The 19,657-nt window shown below is 34.5% G+C and overlaps 1 protein-coding gene across 2 annotated transcripts in view; it reads left to right on the forward strand.

Annotated features, from left to right (window-relative positions):
* Positions 1–19,657, forward strand: part of SGCZ (sarcoglycan zeta) — a 457,620-nt gene that overhangs the window by 424,749 nt on the left and 13,214 nt on the right. For both annotated transcript variants that reach the window (XM_041753053.1, XM_041753054.1), the window contains 2 exons: positions 6,306–6,378; positions 18,764–18,887. In XM_041753053.1, the coding sequence (XP_041608987.1) occupies positions 6,306–6,378; positions 18,764–18,887 (197 nt within the window). The remainder of the gene's footprint in view (positions 1–6,305; positions 6,379–18,763; positions 18,888–19,657) is intronic.

Genomic DNA, 19,657 nt, shown 5'->3' on the forward strand with positions numbered 1-19,657 from the left:
TATTAAAATAACATAAGTAGGAGATGTATGTTGAAATGTGTTGACATTTTTTTAAGGGGAACTCTTTCTGATGGGGGAGTAGAAGAAATGACATTTAATAACTTACTTTGCCAATATAATTGCTCCCTTTCTTCTCCAAAATATTTTTTTCTGTTGATTCATAGGGACAAACTCATTTCCACTTGTATTTAAGGAGAAACGAGAAGAGGTATATAGTATACACATTTTGACATGTTTGGGAAAAAAAATGATATAACTGACTATTAGAAAGTGAAAGTACCTTAGATATCATATTATTCAATGCCTACCTTTTTAAAAGATGTATTTATTTATTTGAGAGAGCAAGAGAGAGCATGAGGGGAGGGACTAAAGAAGGGTAAGTAGACTCCGCTGAGCGTGGAACCTGACGTGGGGCTCAATCCCATCACCCCACGATCATGACCTAAGCTGAAATCAAGAGTCAGTGTTTAACTGACTGAGCCATCCAGGAGCTCCTGAGTGCCTAATTTTACAAATGACAACCAGAGGGCTTTAAAGACCACAAAACAAATTAGAGGCAGATCTGGTAATAGAATGATACTATTTCCCATCTCATCTTTGACTTTACCAATTTGGATTTGGAGGGAAAGAGATGCAACTAAAGGTAAAAGAAGGCAAGACATGAAGCCTTCCAAAGACTGAAATAATCAGTGGCATAGGTTTAAATTTGAAAATAATGAATAAATTGGAACTTTCTGGTGCTTAGGAGGTATATGAATTTGCCCTCATCTTCATCCCTTTTCTGGTGTAGAAATTTAAAATGCTGCCTGATATTCCTAGAAACTGAGGGCAGAGGGCAGGGAGGGTTGTGTACTCTTAACCTCTTTGGCCTCATGGGCTTCATTTCCTTTCATGTTATCTCTTCTATCCTATATTGATCTGGATGTAAAACTCATTCCCTTCTTTGTCCTCTCCATAATAATAATAATAATACTAAATCAAAACCTCAAAGATATAAATGATCATGGTAGATTGTATTAAAAAATGGAAGGCAGTCAGAGATCCCATTTGGCAAGCATCAAGACAAATGATGTAAAAATAGAATTTAAATGTTTCTATTTCTCTCTGGCCTCCTTCCCACAGAGTGAGTTGTCCCAGCCTTTCCTGATTCCTTTGTGCCCATTCCCTCTGGCTTTTCTCTTTTATTCTTTTCTCAGATTCTCCAGAACAGCAGACATTCCACACTAGGCCTTAGCCTTCTCTTCCAAAGCCCTGTGCCAGCTGATCCGGAGGCCCCTGGGGAAGCTGGATCTCCTCCAGGCCAGGGGTGCTACTAGGCTCTTCATGTCACTTCCCACAACTCCAGAGAGACATATTAATGAATGCCTGTCTTACACTGGAAAAGTGCTAGGAAGTGGCACTATAGAGTGAAAAAGGCCCTGATCTCAAATACAATTAAAAAAAAAAAGTCACAAGGTGTAAAGAACCTTTCGATGTAATTAACCAAAGAAATTGTGTGCATTGAATAGCACAGGATCAAACTTGAAGATAATGAATAAATAGGAATATTTTTACCCCTGAGATATAGATGGATTCACCCGGGACTTTGGCCCTATTCCAGGGGAGGAATTTAAAGTACTGTCTCAAGTTTAATAAAGTTTTTGATTATTTAAGTCTCCTAACAGTCCCATGGACTGGATATTGGAGGTGGTGCTACTATCATGACACTGATTCCTCTCCCTTAAGTTCTTAGAGCTAATTGCTAGCTTGGGATTCTTTTAAATACAACGACTGAGATTTCTCATTAAAAAAAGAAATATTTTGGGGCACCTGGGTAGCTCAGTCAGTTAAGTGTCCAACTCCTGGTTTAGGTTCAGGTCATGATCTCAGGGTTCTGGGATCGAGCTTCAGGTCAGGCTTTAGGCTCAGTGTGGAGTCTGCTTGTCCCTCTCCCCCTGCTCATGCTCTCTCCCTGTCTCTGTCTCTGTCTCTCTGTCTCTCTTTCTCTACCTCTAAAATAAGTAGTCTTTAAAAAAAAAAAAAGAAGAGAACTATTCTCTTCTGCCCTATGCTCTTTCCCTCTGTCTCTCTTTCTCTACCTGTAAAATAAATAAAGCCTTTTAAAAATAAGAAAGAAGAGAAATATTCTAAGGAATGGCATCCTATACTATTCTTTCCTTAACTTTCCTTTGACTTTTAAAAGGAAGCTAAAACTCTGGTGGAGTTAATGACTGTTTCACCTACTCCAGTTACTTGGATGATGAATTTCCAGGATACCCTGCACAGAGGGCTAATAAGTGTAAAACACAGAAAAATTGCAACCATCCTTACATTTTTGTTTTCATTTTTCTACGACCTTTTAAACATTAGGATAAAGTACAATTAAAAGGGAGATCATACAGGTCACAATTTTTTGTTTAGAAGAAACTTCTTTCTCAGCTTATTTAGGCATTGATTGATCTTATCTAGTACCTATGCAGCTGCATTACGAAATTCCTTGATTACTGAATAGAGTCTTGATTAATAAAATGCATTTACTATCTAACATTTAAGAACCTCTTTACAGTGTCTAAATTTCAGATTTCAGAATTCAGCATAAGACAATGTTACTTGAAACTAAAATTTTGGGAAGAAAGATGTCATGTATTAATGAGTGAACCCATGTTGGGCCATTAACCGGCAAACATAATGTGTACCTCTTCTGTGGTGATTTTCATAAAGAAAAATGACAGGGCCGGGGGTGGTGCAGATTAAGAAATACTGAATTCTTACCTTAAACCAGGCACATTTATATCCTATTTAAGAACACCTTACCCAACCTGTAAGGTTGGCATTCTTATCTTTCTTTATATCTATGGAATTTGAAGTTTGGACAGTTTAAATAACTTGCTCAAGTCATTTAGGTAAGAATGAAGGAGTGAGGTTGTCTTCTACTGTCTGCTAACTTCAAAGTGCATGGAAAACCTGAAGGCCGGGGAGCCTGGGTGGCTTAGCAGTTAGGTGTCTGCCTTTGGTTCAGGTCATGATCTCAGGGTTCTGGGATCAATTTCTGCAACCGGCTCCCTTCAGGGTGCCTGCTTCTCCCTCTGCCTGTATCTCTTCCTCTCTCTGTGTGTCTCTTATGAATAAATAAATAAAATCTTAAAAAAAAAAAAGAAAAGAAAAACTGAAGGCCAAGATTCTAGCTCACAATGTGAGGTATTTAACTTCTCTGATTACAGCTTCATCATTTTGCAGGCATAAACAGTATATTATCTATTTACATTAAAAATGTCTGTGAGAAAAAAAGATAATTTATGTAAAACTAATATTTCAAAGTGCAGAAATATCTTTGCTTTGCTGCTGTGTGTATTACTGATCATAAGTCCTCCATACAAAGACAATGACCTCATAAAACTATATCTGAAAGTAACTGCAGTAGAATTTATGAAGCTAGTGGCTAGAAAAACGCTACCTTTCACAGGATATATATATATATATATATAGAGAGAGAGAGAGTTTCTATAAAGTTGAGGAAGAACCTCAGAACACCAGGTATTTTTGGTTTGGTTTGGTTTTTTGGTGTTGTCTGTTCTGGTGCAAATGGCAAACCACCTAGAGTAAAGCATTTTTTACAATATAGACAGCCACATTAGGAAGGATATGTAAATTTAATTTTAATGTTATATTTTCATTTTTGATGGTGATGGTCTTTTATGTTAGGCATTCATAAAAAGTAGCATCCAGGGGTTCCCTGGTTGGCTCAGCAGTTGAGCGCCTGCCTTCTGCCCAGGGCCCAATCCTGGAGTTCCGGGATCAATTCCCACATCAGGCTCCCTGCATGGAGCCTGCTTCTCCCTCTGTCTGTGTCTCTGCCTCTCTCTCTTTCTCTGTGTCTCTCATGAATAAATAAATAAAATCTTTAAATTTAAAAAATAGAATAGGTTACAATTTATTTTAAAAATATAAGCATTTTATTTATTTTTATTTAAATTCTAGTTAGTTAACATACAGTGTATATTAGTTTCAGGTATACAATGTAGTGATTCAACTTTGAATTTCAGATAAATACCATATCATTTTTACTATAAGTATGTCCCCTGAAAATATTTCATACTTATTTTAAAAATTATTTCATATTTCCTGAAATTCAAAGTTAATTTGGTGTCCTGTATTTTTAATTGCAAAGTCTGGCAACCTTCCTAATCATCTGACATTTGTAAAATTTCCCAATTCGAAGGTAATATTAATTTTAATTTTGATTTTTTGTACTGTGAGAGTATGTATATGCCTGCTTCAGACAGCTTTAATCTTCCCTTTCTGATTCCCTTTTAAGATGATCATTATTGCTTATTAATTAGTACCCCTTTGGCTCATTCTAGGACAGCAATGGAGAGGATGAGAGCAATTTTTTTCATTATCTGGAGGTTTATAGTTAGTTAATCGTTTACGTTATTTTATTCAAGTTTTAAAGTTATCCCCTTAGGAGATATGATTATTTATTCAAGTTTTTTTTTAATCATTAAAAATTTTCTATACTGATACTTAGAATTAAGACCTCTATCAGGTTTTTTTTAATATATATATGTATATATATATATATTTATACATATATATATTAGAGATTTTATTTATTTATTCATGAGAGACACAGAGAGAAGCAGAGACACAGGCAGAGGGAGAAGTAGGCCTCATGCAGGGAGCCCGATGCAGGACTCGATCCTGAGACTCCAGGATCAGCCCTGGTCTGAAGGCAGGCGCTAAACTGCTGAGCCACCCAGGGATTCCCCCCTCTATCAGTTTTTAATCCTCATTGGAAAATTAAACCTTTGATAATATTCCCCTTTTACTTTCACCGATATAGTCTATGCAAAGTTACTATGTGTGCCGTTCCATGTTTGAAAATAAGTGTTGCTACTGCTCTTTAATTATATTTCTGTTATCTTGTCTGGAAAGTTTTCAAAGTCACAGAATAGTGGAAATTAATTTTTAAACTTTATACATGGATAACTATTTTTTCTGGAAGTTATATCTTCTTTTAAAATGCTAACGCAATCTCTCCTTGAGATATGAAAATTTATACCTTGAAATGTTTCAAATGTCACCCCTGCCACAATCACAAAATTGGGGTTTTATCTAAAACTTTTACTTCACTTTCAAAGACCTATCTCTAAGAATTTTCCATTCACAGAAATAAAATATCTTACAAAATATCAAAAGAACAAACTCTATAAAGAAATAATTGCTCTGATAATCTATCTATATATCATATGCCCTACAGAGTCTCTTTAGAAAAAAACAAAACTAAACATCAACAACTACTAAAACCTGGTGAGAGGTCAACAAATGCCAATAGCTTTTAGCTTATAAACTGAAATCTGTAATCTTAGGCATTTACTGCTGCAGAACCTTATAAATTTACCCTTAGAACCATAATATAGATGAAACCATGTTACAGTCTTTGAAAAAAAAAAAAGTCTTCCTCTCTGCTTGAAGATCAAGGTCTGCATTGCTGTTTTATGTAGAGAAATTGGTGATTTTAGTGTATTTTCTTACAAAACAACTTATTTTTAAGGAATATAAGTGTTAGCTCTAATTTTCTAGTGAAAATTTCTTTATTGCTTATTGAATCAATATATTTCCCATTGTTCTTCACAATAAGCATAAGCGGCTTTATCTTCTAGGTTTAAAATTTATATTTTTTATTTGCATTATTTGTATTATTTGCATTATCTTGTAAAATTTGTATTAATGAGCTGGTGTAGAGGCCATTGATGGAGCAGGCATGACATTCCTACACCAAAATGTTTTTGAAGAATAAGCCAAAAGAAAAAATCATTCCAAAGGGAATGATCTAAAAAGTTTATGTGAAATTTCAAAAGAAAAAAAAAGATTTTTGTCATCATCATCATCTTCAAAAAATGTTTTGTTGCAGTTTTAAAAAGCAAGGTCATTTTGTTTAGCTCAGTTAAATTATGGAAAGGCTCTGGGAATCTGGAAAACCACATGGAGTCAATAAATGAAAGTGTAGTTAGAATATAATTCAAGTGCCTGAGGAAAGTGTTGGAGTGCATGACCTCTTTGGGTAAGTATGATCCCACATGAAGACAACTCTAATGAAATTATTTTGAGCAGTTTATGGTTTTAGATAGAGCTTTAGTTCCAAAGAGGTCAAAGTAAGTGCCATGGATAATCTCTCTCATCAAAGGCGGGTGTTGTGTGTATGCCAAATGTCCCACAAGACCTATGTCTTTAAAGAATTAATGTTATATTACAAGGGAACTCACTCTCCATATTTTCATTCACACTCTTGCTTGTACTGACTACTGGCTTCCTGTTCTGTCCAGGCACTGAAGGAGCAGTATTTGGGCACTCTGTTGAAACACCTCACATCAGAGCAGAACCATCCCAAGATCTCAGGTAAGTTCTGGCTCTTCCATCCTGTGGCAGAGTTCAATCCATGTTGATTTGCCCTTGATATACAGAGAAGTAAAATAGAAAATGTGCTACATATTTGTGTTACTTGAATATATATATGTAACCTGTTGTCAGGGAATGTCAACTCAACACAAATATGTGAGTTATTATTCCAACCTTCTATATATTTTTGCCTCTAATAAAATGAATATAAAAATAAACCTATCAGGCAGGAGGAGTGTGGAAAAGGCAGTTACAGAGGAGGTTTAGAGAGGATTGATAAAAATCAAGATTCCAGAAGATCTGATAGGCAATGAAACACATGGCACACATAGCAGAAAGAGGAGGCAGAAAGTAGGAAAAAGCTAGAAATTGTCAGGGAGTGTTATGTTAAGGGAAACACAAAGCAAATGTAAATAGTAATCAGAAAAAGGCAGAGCCTAATTGCCTTATGATGGATTCCTCAATCTTATATTTCCAATGGAAAACGCTACTTTCTGATACCATGCTGTTTCTAAGAGGCAGAGCTGTATGTAACAGCCCTCACTACCCAGGAAATTATGAGACAACTTTATAGAATTAGTCCTGAGATAATTACAGCAACTGTTAATAAACGTTGAAATATTAAAATCTTGTAACTGATTGATTAATGTTCTTAACTCAGTAAGTGAGTTAAGGTTTGGGGATCAAAGATCTTTTATATGATTTATTGTGGTCCTCATTCCAAAATATATCAGTACATCAAATCATGTATATCTAAAACTAATAGGATCTTATACATCAATAAAAAAAGATGCTTTATATAATTACTATCTGATAGGTAAATTATATTCCAAAATACATTTCTATAGGATTAAAAAAGACAACATTAATGATGATAAAAAAAATAAATCAGATATTAAAAGTCATTTTTAAAGCTGAATCAAAGTATCAACCTGGGAGATGGCATTTGTCTTGGAAAATACAATATGAATATGAAGCAAAACCCAAATTATTTCATAAAGATCAGGTTTAGTCCTTCCTGTTTGGATGAGTGGGAAAAAATGTTCAAATGAAAATAGAATAATAGAGAAAAAAAATTAAATGCAAAAAAAAAAAAAATCCGTACTTTCACAACAGTAAATTTTTCAGACCTTTATAGTTCTGTGATAAAATTTCCTAAGGAAGTCAGTTTCTCAGTATTTTAGCATTTGACATCCAAGTAGTCTGGTTAACAATAACAGAAGAAGGTGGCCATCTTCAAGGCATTTTTTATGAGACAGAAATAATTTTTTACTCAATGCCCAAACGCCAGGGATTTAGGAGGGTTGAAGAGTATATGTAAATAGCATCTCATGGTGTGTTATACTTTTAACTTATGGCTCTTTTCTCAGTTAGGAATTCAACATTTTTGTGTAATTATTTATTTTATCCCTCCCCATCTAGGAAGGTTGTATGCTCCATAGACCAGGATCTACATTGTTCCTTGTTTATCTTTGTATAAACTATTTAAAGACTGCTATAGCAGTCAACATGTATCTCACATATAATGTGCCTGATACATATCTGTTCATTTGAATTACTGAAATAGCAAAACTCAATAACAAGGATGTTGAGTGCATGTAATGTAAGAAGTGTGGTCACAGTTACTGTGTTATTAAGACCCATGTGGCCAACGTTGACTCCAATGGTTTTTGAACTGTTTTAGTACACATGCCCGAGCTTAGTGATTCATTCAATAAAAAAATTGTTTAAATTACACCATTCTAAAAGAAACTTCTTTTTACTTCTAACATTTTAGTAACTATATACTCATTGAATGATTTTCATTTTAGTAACTATATACTCATTGAATGATTTTCATTATGAAAATCTATCGCCAAAAGAGAAATAAGAACTTTACTTTAATTACCTTGCTGACATGTCTCAAAATTCATAAGTGTGAATGTGAATTTAATTATAATTAGTATATAGTGTTTAGAGCTTTTATTTTCTAATTATTCATCAATTATTTAAATATCGCACTAAGCTAAGCTTATCTGCTAGTGCTAAAAGCAAATTAGCAACCCCCAAGATGAGTGTTACTGATATAATTCGAAAGCTGAAACAGAAGCAAACCACAGTAATGATGGGGGTGTTCAATTATTCATTTGTGTACAAGAAGATTAAAAGCAGAATGTCTGAGAAGATTTTTACGAGTCCTGCTGACAATTCTTCTTTCAGGCCAGTAAGAAGTACTCTTAGTCGACACCTAATTCTAATTAACAAGGTGAGATTGGTTGGCCAGGTAAATCAAATGGTAATTTGGGGAGTAAGTAGCTGTGTTGTCTTTAATTTTGTTTTTGTTGAGAATAAAAGACTTTAGACAGGTACATTCCAAAAGTTTTATTAAAGAATATAGGTAATATTTTGGAGTGGACAGGAAGTAGATTTCTACAATTTGCGTATTCAACATGTTTGATGAGTCCTTAATATTTGGCCAAATTCTATGCTAGTTTCCACATGCTCTTTAAACCTACACATGTAGATTTTCTAGGATATTTTATATAAAGTGACATTGTTTTTTAGTAGGTACCTATGTATTAGAAAGGTGGAAAAAAGTATATTGAATAGTCAGTAACAGCATAACAGTATATTTTTCCAGAAGAACCCAGGTATGAACGTTCTTCTGTTTTTATTTCTTAAATTAAAATATAGCTAAATTATTACAGTTCAAAAGAGATTCTGCACTCTATGGTGAAGACTGATGAAACCCATTGTATATTGCCCAAACATTGTTTGGATCTGAGTTTCATTAACTGTTCCAAGGAAAAAAAAAAAAAAAAGAATCCAGACTCAGATTCATTTCAGTAAAATGAATTAATATTTAATGATGTAACTGGTATCTTTTCATCTTGTTCATTCTTGTATGAATATAATTTTAAACTGAAATGTGAAGTTTTGCAGGCTCCAAATTAATCACTGAAAAACACATAACTCTCATTTACATTGTGATTGTGTTCAAGGAAAAGCCACCGCCATGTACAAGGTAGTTAAAGATTTTGCACTGACAAGTTTTGTCAATGAAAGGCTAAGATAAATTTGCTGAAAAAAACAGTAAAACGGTATTTTGTTCCTTTCCCCACCTTTTCTCGTCTCTGCCTCTTTCTTCTCCCTCTTTATTCTTTCATGCTATGTCTGTATTTATATATTTATTTAGAGTTAATAGCAAGTGATCATTATGAGAAGCTTGTCTTAGCGTGTAATCTTGGGAACACAGAGCAACAATTGATCTAGAAATGTGTTTGATCTAACTTGAAGGAAGAAACCATAATGGAAGGTGGAAGTAGGCAGAAAACAGTAAAAATTGAGGCAACAGAAACAACGTGATTTGCAGCTGAAGAAAACTCACTGCAGCTCGAAGTGCTAAGACATTAAAATTGCCTGTATATTCAGGTCACAGTTTGCGTTGGTCTTTTTTTCCTGTAAAACATTTTTCTGTCCAATTTTCCATTCAATCCATCATTGAAATAAAAAATAATTTGGATCCCCACTACATGTCTGATGCCATGTTAAATATTTATGAAGAGTGAGATACATGATGCTTAAGTTCTGCTTAAGTTTCCATGAAGTGGTTGTGTCTCACAGCTTATTTTAAAAGGAGTCTGAATTCCTTTCTCAGAATATTGAGGATTCTTCTAGAAACCTAGGGCACTCATTTTCAAATTGAGAATCTCATAACACCTTAAAAACAAAATCTTGTTTCATCTGTGGTATGTAAATACAGTAAAAATAGAACATCTTGGAAAAAACAGGTGGCAGGGTGGCTTGAGTTCAACATTACTCCTTTTCCCTGCTAGAATCTCTGTTTGCACTATAAGAACTAGTCTGAAATCTGTTGCTATGATTGCTAGAATGCTTTCAAAATGAACACAATTGTACTTAACTAATTCTAGTGACTAATAGCATCAGAATTCAAAAGCTTTGCAAATAAACATGGGTTTCATTTTTCAACAGGCCCTTTTAGAGAATGTTATATAATAAAATAAATTAAAAATCTCTACTATGTTGTAAGCCCTCCTCAGGGGAGGCTTGAGAATTTCTATATAGGAGGGAAGCAGGGCATCATTTCATTGTTGAGACTGTGTTGCCAAGAGTCTGCTTATTAGAAGGTTCTAGAAGAGAATACAGGTTTAGTCTAATTTGAGTTCCAGAGTATTCTGGAATGTTTGAGCTCCAGAATGACTCCAGGACTTCTAAAGGGATTCTAGGCTTATTTGAGGAGTCCAAAATATCTAGAGAAAATTGATGCAAACTAAGATTTACTAAACTTTACCAATTCTTTTTCTTTATGATTTTGGGAGTTTCCATCTTGTTTTAGAAATTTTCTTTTTTGTATCTGGGTATTTCCTGTATGTTCTTCTAATTTTCTCTTATTGGTTTTGTACACTTGGTAATTTATTTCTTAGTTTTATGTTTTGAATAAATGAGCAATTGTGTTCTGAATTTTCTTATAATTTTCCATTGAAAATTAGTCTGTGATGGGATCCCTGGGTGGCGCAGCGGTTCGGCGCCTGCCTTTGGCCCGGGGCGCGATACTGGAGACCGGAGATCGAATCCCACGTCCGGCTCCCGGTGCATGGAGCCTGCTTCTCCCTCTGCCTGTGTCTCTGCCTCTCTCTCTCTCTTTTTGACTATCATAAATAAATAAAAATAAATAAATAAAAGAAAATTAGTATGTGATTTATTATTTTGTATACTTGGTGATTTTTTAGTTTACTGTTTTGAATAAATAAAATGAAAAATTATTCTGAATTTTTTTCTAATTTTCCATTGAAAATTATAGTCTGTGATTTATTAGTTTTTATATTTTGAGTAGGTAAAACTGGAAATTATTCTTGCAGAATATGAAGGATCTAATGTTATTGTCTTTAGTATGGAGAGTCAATTATTAAGCATCTTTATTAAATAACCTAGGATTTTCCACCCAAAATGATTGCCATATTTCTCATAAACTAATTTCTCATAAATACTTTTGATGTTTTAAATTATATTGTGTTCTATGATGAATTTTTTTTTAAGATTTTATTTATTTATTTGATAGAGAGTGAAAGAGAGAGAGAGACAGCATGACACTGGGGAGGGTCAGAAGGAGAAGCAGACTCTCTGCTGAGCAGGGAGCCCAACATGGGGATTGATCCCAGGACCCCAAGATCACAACCTGAGCCCAAGGCAGATGTTTAAACGACCGAGCCACCCAGGCACCCACCATTGATGGGTTTCTATTTTTAATTTCAATCTCACTTTTAATTAAAATAATATCAAATTATGTTCCAATTTTAAAAAGAAAATTTGCCACTTTAACTTCATTTTAAAAATATAATAAGCGTCACACGTGCTTTTCTCCCCAAAATAGTTTAACATAATGTTTTAAGCTTCAAGAGACTCTATTGAGATTCTTGTTGGGATTTTATTACATATGTTTATTATTTTTTAAAATATTAGAATTTTCATGATATGGAAGTAGATAGGAATTTACTTTTATCCAAGAATATCTCAAATTTTTGAATTTTTAGGTAAAGTAAATAATAGATATCCCTCTCCAGAAAGTAATTGTAACATATAGACATTGAGTGATACATCATTTATATTAACATGGCAATTTAGCAACAGGAATTAAATACATATATATATATTTTTTAAGATTTTATTTATTTATTCATGACAGACATAGAGAGAGAGGCAGAGATAAAGGCAGAGACAAAAGCAGGCTCCCTGAAGGGAACTCGATGTGGAACTCGATCTCAAGATCCAGGATCATACCCTGAGCCAAAGGCAGATACTCAACCACTGAGCCATCCAAGCATCCTACGAATTAAAAATATTTTAAAAGCATCCCTATATGTCATTAGTACACTTTATTGAATTTTAATGGTCAATGACAGTTGAACATTAGCATCGGTTAACGGTTTTCCTATTTGGATCTACATAGCATAATGTTTTATATATTTTAACCAAAATTGAGTAAAACAGATATTCCTATAAGATCTGAGACCATACTTTCTTTCCCAACATTTTATGAAAATTCTCAAACATGCTTAGTGTTGAAGCATCTCATAATGACCATCTACATGCCCCCAGCTAGATTGCTTCATTATTGTTGTCCTTGTTGTTCCCCTTTAATCACATAAGTACACATTCCACTAGCCGTCTGTCAGTATATCTTATTTTTTATGCATTTGAACATACATTGTATGAATCTATACACGTTGTCTATTCACTTTGGCATGCATATCATTAACTACTATTCAAGATTACTTACAGTTTCTTTTCTTTTAAAAATAATCATACAATGACATTCACAAAAATTAAGTGCACATTTCCAGAGTTTTGACAAATTCATATACCTGTGTAACCCAAATTTCTACCATTATATAAAACATTATCATCAGGGCGCCTGAGTGGCTCACTTAGTTAAATGTCCAATTGGTTGATTGGTGGTTGATTAAGAATTGGATTGCTTGGTTAAAGGTTGATTTCAGTTCAGGTCATGATCTCAGGGTCATGAGATGGAGCCCCACATCTGACTCTCCACTCAGTGCAGAGACTGCTTGTCCTTCTTCCTCTGCTCCTCCCCCTGCACACACTCTCTCTCTCTCAAATAAATAAATAAATTCTTTAAAGAACAACACACATCATCACCCAGAGAGTTCTCTTATGCCCTTCCCCGAAAATCCCCATCACTACCCACAAGAAGCAACATTTTCTCTCACCTTTTTTCACCCTGGATTAGGTTAGATTGATTTAGTACTAATTATAAATTAATCTACAATATGTACTCTTCTTTGCAAGATTTCTTTCACTCCACAAGACGTTTTTAAGATCCATCTGTGCTGTTGTCTGTATCAATAGTTCTTTCTGCTTTACTGTTGATTAGTATTCCATTACATGAACATACAATATTTTATTTATGCATTTTCCTAATTGATAGACACTTGGGATATAGCCAGCATGTATTAAGGTTTATATGAAAATGTCAGAGCTTTCCAAAGCGATTATATCATTTTCTGTAAAAATGAATGAGAATTTCAGTAGTGCACATTTCCCCAATATTCAGTGTTAGCATTCTTACTAACTTGAGCCATTCTGGTGGATGCTTAGTGGCATTTCATGTTTTTAATTTGCCGTTACTTGATGAGTAATGACATTAATGATTTTTTCATGTACATATAGAACAACCATATATATAGTGAAGTGTTTGTTCAAATCTTTTGTCCATATCTTAACTGTTTTTTGTATTTTCATCTTTGGACTAGAGGATTATTTATATATCCTGACACCAGTCCTTTGTAACATCTGTATTTTGTGGTTACTATTTCCCAGTCTATGGGTATATTTATTTTATTGATGGATTTTGAAAAGCAGCTTTTTCATCTTGAAGACATCTAATTTATGTTTTAAAATATTGTTATTCCTTTTGTAAAAATAGTTTTATTTATTTATTTATTTATTTATTTATTTATTTATTTATTTATGAGAGACAGACACAGGCAGAGAGAGAAGCAGGCTCCATGCAGGTAGGCCGATGTGGGACTGGATCCCCGCACTCCGGGATCACCGCTGAGCCACCCAGGCGTCTCTTGTTGCTCCTTTTTGTAGCCTAAGAAAGTTTGGCCTATTTCCACATCACAAAGATATTTTCTTTTAAAAAACCTTACAATGGGACACCTGGAGTGGCTCAGCGGTTGAGCACCTGCCTTTGGCTCAGGGCACGATCCTGGAGACCCGGGATCAAGTCCCACATCAGGTTCCCCTCAGGGAGCCTGCTTTTCTCTCTGCCTCACTCTCTGTCTCTCATGAATATAAATAAAATCTTTAAAAATAAATAAACAAAAAGCCTTACATTTTAGAGGTGCCTGAGTGGCTTAGTGGGTTAAGCATCTGACTCTTGGTTTCTGGTCAGGTCATGATTTTAGGGTGGTAGATTTGAGGTTTGGGTTAGGCTCTCAGCTCAGCAGGGAGTAGGCTTGAGGATTCTCTCCTTCTGGATCCCCTCTCCCCGCCCCCATTACGAGTTCTCTCTCTCTTCTTTCTCTAAAATAAATAAACTTTTAAAAAATAATTAAAATAACAAAAGCCTTATGTTTTAGCTTTTATTTTTGATAACAGTGGGTGGTATAGTCTGAAGTTCTTTTTGTCCATATAGAGATCAGTTATTCCAGCACTGTTGAAAAGACTACTTTTTCTCATTGGGTCACTTTACTGCGTTTGTCAAAAACCGGATGACCATACTTGTTGGAGTTTATTCCTAGAGTCTCTGTTATTTTATTTTTCTATTTGTTATTTGTTATGCCAGGCCGGCAACTGTCTTCATTATTATAGCTCTGCTTAAAATGCTTAAAGTGCGTCAAAGTTCTTAAGTTCAACATTGCTGTTCTTTTTCAAGGTGGTTTTGGATATGAGATATAAAAGCTAGTTAATCCTAAACAAATAACTCAACTACACTAAGATTCAACTACTTCCTAAGTAAAATATGGATAGAGCATGCATTTCTCAGTATTAGTGGAATGATTGTGAGATAATCCATGCAAAGTTTTAAGTATAGGATGAGTTGAAATGACTTTTTCCCATTGGATAGATTTTCCTGCTTTGTTGAAGATTAATTGACCTTATAGTTTGGAAATAAGATTTATATTATATTTTGATGATTACCACACTTAGTTTTATCAAGATTAACAAAGCATACAGTTGAAACCTGTTTAATTCAAAGTCTTAATCACTTCATAACCTGATTTAGCAACACTATAAAATTGCTACCACCTTTTGAATGTTTTGTGTATTCTTTGATCAATTTTACATATATGTAAATTATTAAGTATATAGGTATATATTATATATAAGTATATATGTGTGTATATATATATGCTTATGTATATATATTAAGTATGTATATATATTAAGTATGTATATACTTATGTATTAAGTATATATATGTATATATACTTATGTATATATATACATATGTGTATATATACACACATATATACTGTATATACTTGTATATATACTATATACTTGTATATATACTATATACTTGTATATATATATATATATATATATATATATATATATAAAATTATATATGTGTGATGTGGCAGGTATATATTGTCTTAGGCCAGCAGATCAGCTGCACAGAAATGAAAATATTCTTATAAAACTGTATTTACATATTTGGCCTTCAATGCACTGATATCAGAAATTCAGCCTCAGTCTATTCAATTCTCTTCTTTGTCTCTGGGGTTCCATCACTGTACCAAGGGGTTTACACTGTGCCAAAGCTTTTGGGGTGACATTTGGTCATTAGGAGCCTCATGACCCAAGCTGACATGTGCCAAGAGGTTCTCATTCTTCCCTCTGCTTACACGTTCTTCACCACAGGTCACCACCTCTCTCTCGGTGGAGAATCTTTGGTCTCTTGTCCTCAGTCATCCTGAGATATCTCTACTCTCTTCAGACCTCTAACCCATAAAGAATAAAGGCCATACGTCATAGGGCTTGGCCTCAGGTAGCACAACACAGAGAACAATTTGAACAATTCTGTTCATTCCCCATCCAAATCTTCTTTATTCTGTGAATCAAGAAAACAGTGCTCCACAGGTGGAAATAGAGCACAAGCTCTCACTGGCTACTTTTCTTTTGGTGTTTTTGCTCGTGTGCTGAATCACTTTCAACACATTCCACAGCTAGGTATTTTTCAGTTCAAAGTTCTATAAGATTAGGAAAGTTGAAAGATCTTTATCAACTTCTCTGCTCCATCTTCCACTGTTTATGGCAAAAGATACTATTTAGTGAACAGCAGAACTTCTAGGAAATGTGATAGGAAAGGAAATTCCATCAATATCTCAAAGTACTGCCCCACTACATATTTATGTCCCTTACTACTCCTAAGATATCTCTTATGGCCCCCAAGGAAATGCTGTAATTTTCAATTTAGAGATACAGAAACTGAGTCTTATTGTTACTGGCTAACTTTCCTGAACCCATCTCTAGGTCTTTCCTGCCTCTTTGAATAGAGATCCTCTAAGTCAGTGGTAGCAAACCACTGTACTCTGTGGCTATGCTGGAGATGGCTACCTGAAGTCTAAAATGAAGATGAATATTATATTTTCTGATTAAATAATAAAAATGAGAACGGAAAAACTCAAAAAAGCCCAGAAAGACTAAATATATTTTAGTGTTCTAGTACCAAGTGTCAAACAGGGTAGAAATATAATACAAAAAACATGTACACATTTAATATGAGTATCTTATTATCAAATATATGAGTAAGAACTTCAACCCCTATCCTTGGAAACAAACTAAACCATATCAATTATTTGATAAAGTCAGGGGGCTTTTTCTCCCACTTATAAATTAACTGAGTTGTGTTTGCTTGAATGTCAGATTCACATTCTGTTTTAGAATATTAATTCATTTTAATTAAGTACCTGACTTCTATTTGAATTGTTCATCATATCCAATCTTATATAATTACATTTAATGTTATGGATAATTAACCAATGAAAATTGTAGTGGAGAATGGTGTATATTTGGGGATGTATTAGGAGAAATCAATCATAAAATACAGAGTTTAATACAAATGTAGATTCTATGTGGAAAGTATGAGGATTATGAGTGAAATTTTTTTTATTTTCAAGTTTTTTTAAAATTTTTATTTATTTATAATAGAGAGAGAGAGAGAGAGAGAGGCAGAGACACAGGCAGAGGGAGAAGCAGGCTCCATGCACCGGGAGCCTGACGTGGGACTCGATCCCCGGTCTCCAGGATCGCGCCCTGGGGCAAAGGCAGGCGCCAAACCGCTGCGCCACCCAGGGATCCCTATTTTCAAGTTTTTAAATGCTGTGTGAAAACATGATTTTTGTTTTTCTAAAAAAATACAAACATTTCTTTAAAAAATATATTATATATGTATATATATATATATATATATATATATATATATACATTCAAAATCGGACCCATCCAGGGATTTTATAAAGATGTCCAAGAGGCCCATAGAGATGAAAGTTTCAAAGTTACTTTGTTGAGTGAAAAAAAAAAATTTTTGAAAATGTCGAATTTACTTCTTCTAAATGCTAAGTCTCCTCCTTCATGTCACTTGAAAGTCTCTAAGTTCAACTTCACCATTGAGAAAGAGCGGATCTTCAGAGATCAAAATATTTGATGCGGTTTTCCCTGCAAAACAACTGTCTGGATCAGTTGCCTCAGAGGAAATGAGTTGCTCTGGATGATGGTGAATGTGAGCTGAGGGGACTCTTGTCCTAAAGCTGTCTGGTCAGGGGAAACACACGCAATTGCTGTCCCAGAACAGAACATTCATCCAAAAAGACCAACTTGGGAATGGTTCCTCTTCTCACACTTGTGCTTTTTACCACTGTATTCTAGTTTCCATGTTCTGCCTTCTTTTGCCCTTTTCTCCAGTTTTATAATTGAAGATAATTTTGAAATTGCCAGCTAGCTTTTTTGCAGGTGCAACTATCTAAAACAGTTGTGTTGGGTAGCCCAGGTGGCTCAGCGGTTTAGCGCGGCCTTCGGCCCAACATGTGGTCCTGGAGACCCGGTATCAACTCCCTGCATGGAGCCTGCTTCTCTCTCTGCCTGTGTCTCTGCCTCTCCCTTTCTCTCTGGGTCTCTCATGAATAAATAAATAAAATCTTTAAGTAAGTAAATAAATAAATAAATAAATAAACAGTTGTGTTTTCCCCCCCCTCATAATTTATGCAATCTTTAATCATACTTGAACTGATGTATCATCTCTCATTTACTTATTCTCTCTCAGTCTAATGTCATTCATTCTGTGGACATTTTCCTGGGCCAGTGGAGGTTGGTTGATGTAGGAAATGGCTTATTTCTTCATTTTAATTAATTTCTAAAAGTTTAATGAGTACTTTGAAAATTTTCAGGTCTACAAAATTTTGACTGTGGAATGCTTAAAAGTTCATGATATTAATGATTTTCATTAAACTTCTCTCTTTGCAAGCCTCTTTATTGAGGGATAGCTACATGCTAAGTTGGTAGAAATTTATTTATTAAAACTCAATCATTAATTTTGAAAATATATAAAAGATGTAAGCAAGTATACTTACGACGACCTACTTTTCATGTGCGTTGTGAAAGGAAACCACATAAGAAACTGTTATTAAATCATTAAACAAATGAGAGTAAATAATTGATGTTAACAAATGAACAATTTCATAAAGAGCCAAAAAATAGATAAGGCAATCATTCTAAAACTCATTTTGGCTTTCTTTGAAATGGCAAGGATTTTTATTTATGCTTACCTGGTTGTTGTAGTTACTAATGTTATCTTTTAGTCCATCATAATTTGTTTTTCTTTTTACTATGAAAGAGTCTTTTGTTTTGCTCTTAGGCTTGAATCACCCACCAGGTCCTTGATAATGGAGGCTCCGCGAGGGGTCCAGGTGAGCGCTGCTGCAGGAGACTTCAAGGCCACCTGCAGGAAGGAGCTCCATCTACAGTCTACAGAAGGGGAGGTGAGTTCCCAGGGCAGAGACTGGACCTTTACTGCTAGAGTGCTTCTCAAATTATATGCAGTGACACATAAAGGACTGCGTCATGAGAGAACTTAAATTATGGAAATATAATACGTCCTGAATATGAAATTTGGTAAACCTGATGTTATATTCCTAAAACAAAGCTCCATTTATTTTCTACAGAAAGATACCCATTCAATAAGTCCATTTTAAGTGGGGCATCTAAATTCCTGTAGTTTCAGAATTGGCAGATAAACATAATAAACATCAAGATAATATCAAGAGTGAAGGCAGTCTTTGTTTTTTGAATTTCTTTTTGGGTCTTCCAAAAGTACTTTTTTTTTTCTGTAGAAATGGTTCCTATATTTCTTCTAAAAGAAAAATGAAACAAAAGTTATTTTACCATTTAGCCCAATTGTTATTCCCTAGATAAGGAGATAGATACATGTTAACATTTTTCTCCCATGTTACTTTACTTCCTCCAAGAATCTCCTGTAAGTCCGTTGTCATTCCTTTAAAGAGCATTGCTTTCCCTCACTGCCTGCTGTAAAGAACCCTGTCTTCCATCTGCCAGTCTTCCACTGGAATGGCATAGGCACACATTCATTTCATGTACCTTATCTGCTGCTAGTCATGGTTGTGCCAGCAGAATGACATTTTTGTCAATTCTGGAAATTCCGCAGCATTGGGTTTTCTCATATTACTGCTCCCCATTTCCTCTATTGCCCTTTTCTGCAACTCTGAAGAAACTCTGTTTCCATCTCCTTACC

Source organism: Vulpes lagopus, chromosome 4, assembly GCF_018345385.1.
Source record: "Vulpes lagopus strain Blue_001 chromosome 4, ASM1834538v1, whole genome shotgun sequence".
In the NCBI taxonomy this organism is placed as follows: Eukaryota; Metazoa; Chordata; class Mammalia; order Carnivora; family Canidae; genus Vulpes; species Vulpes lagopus.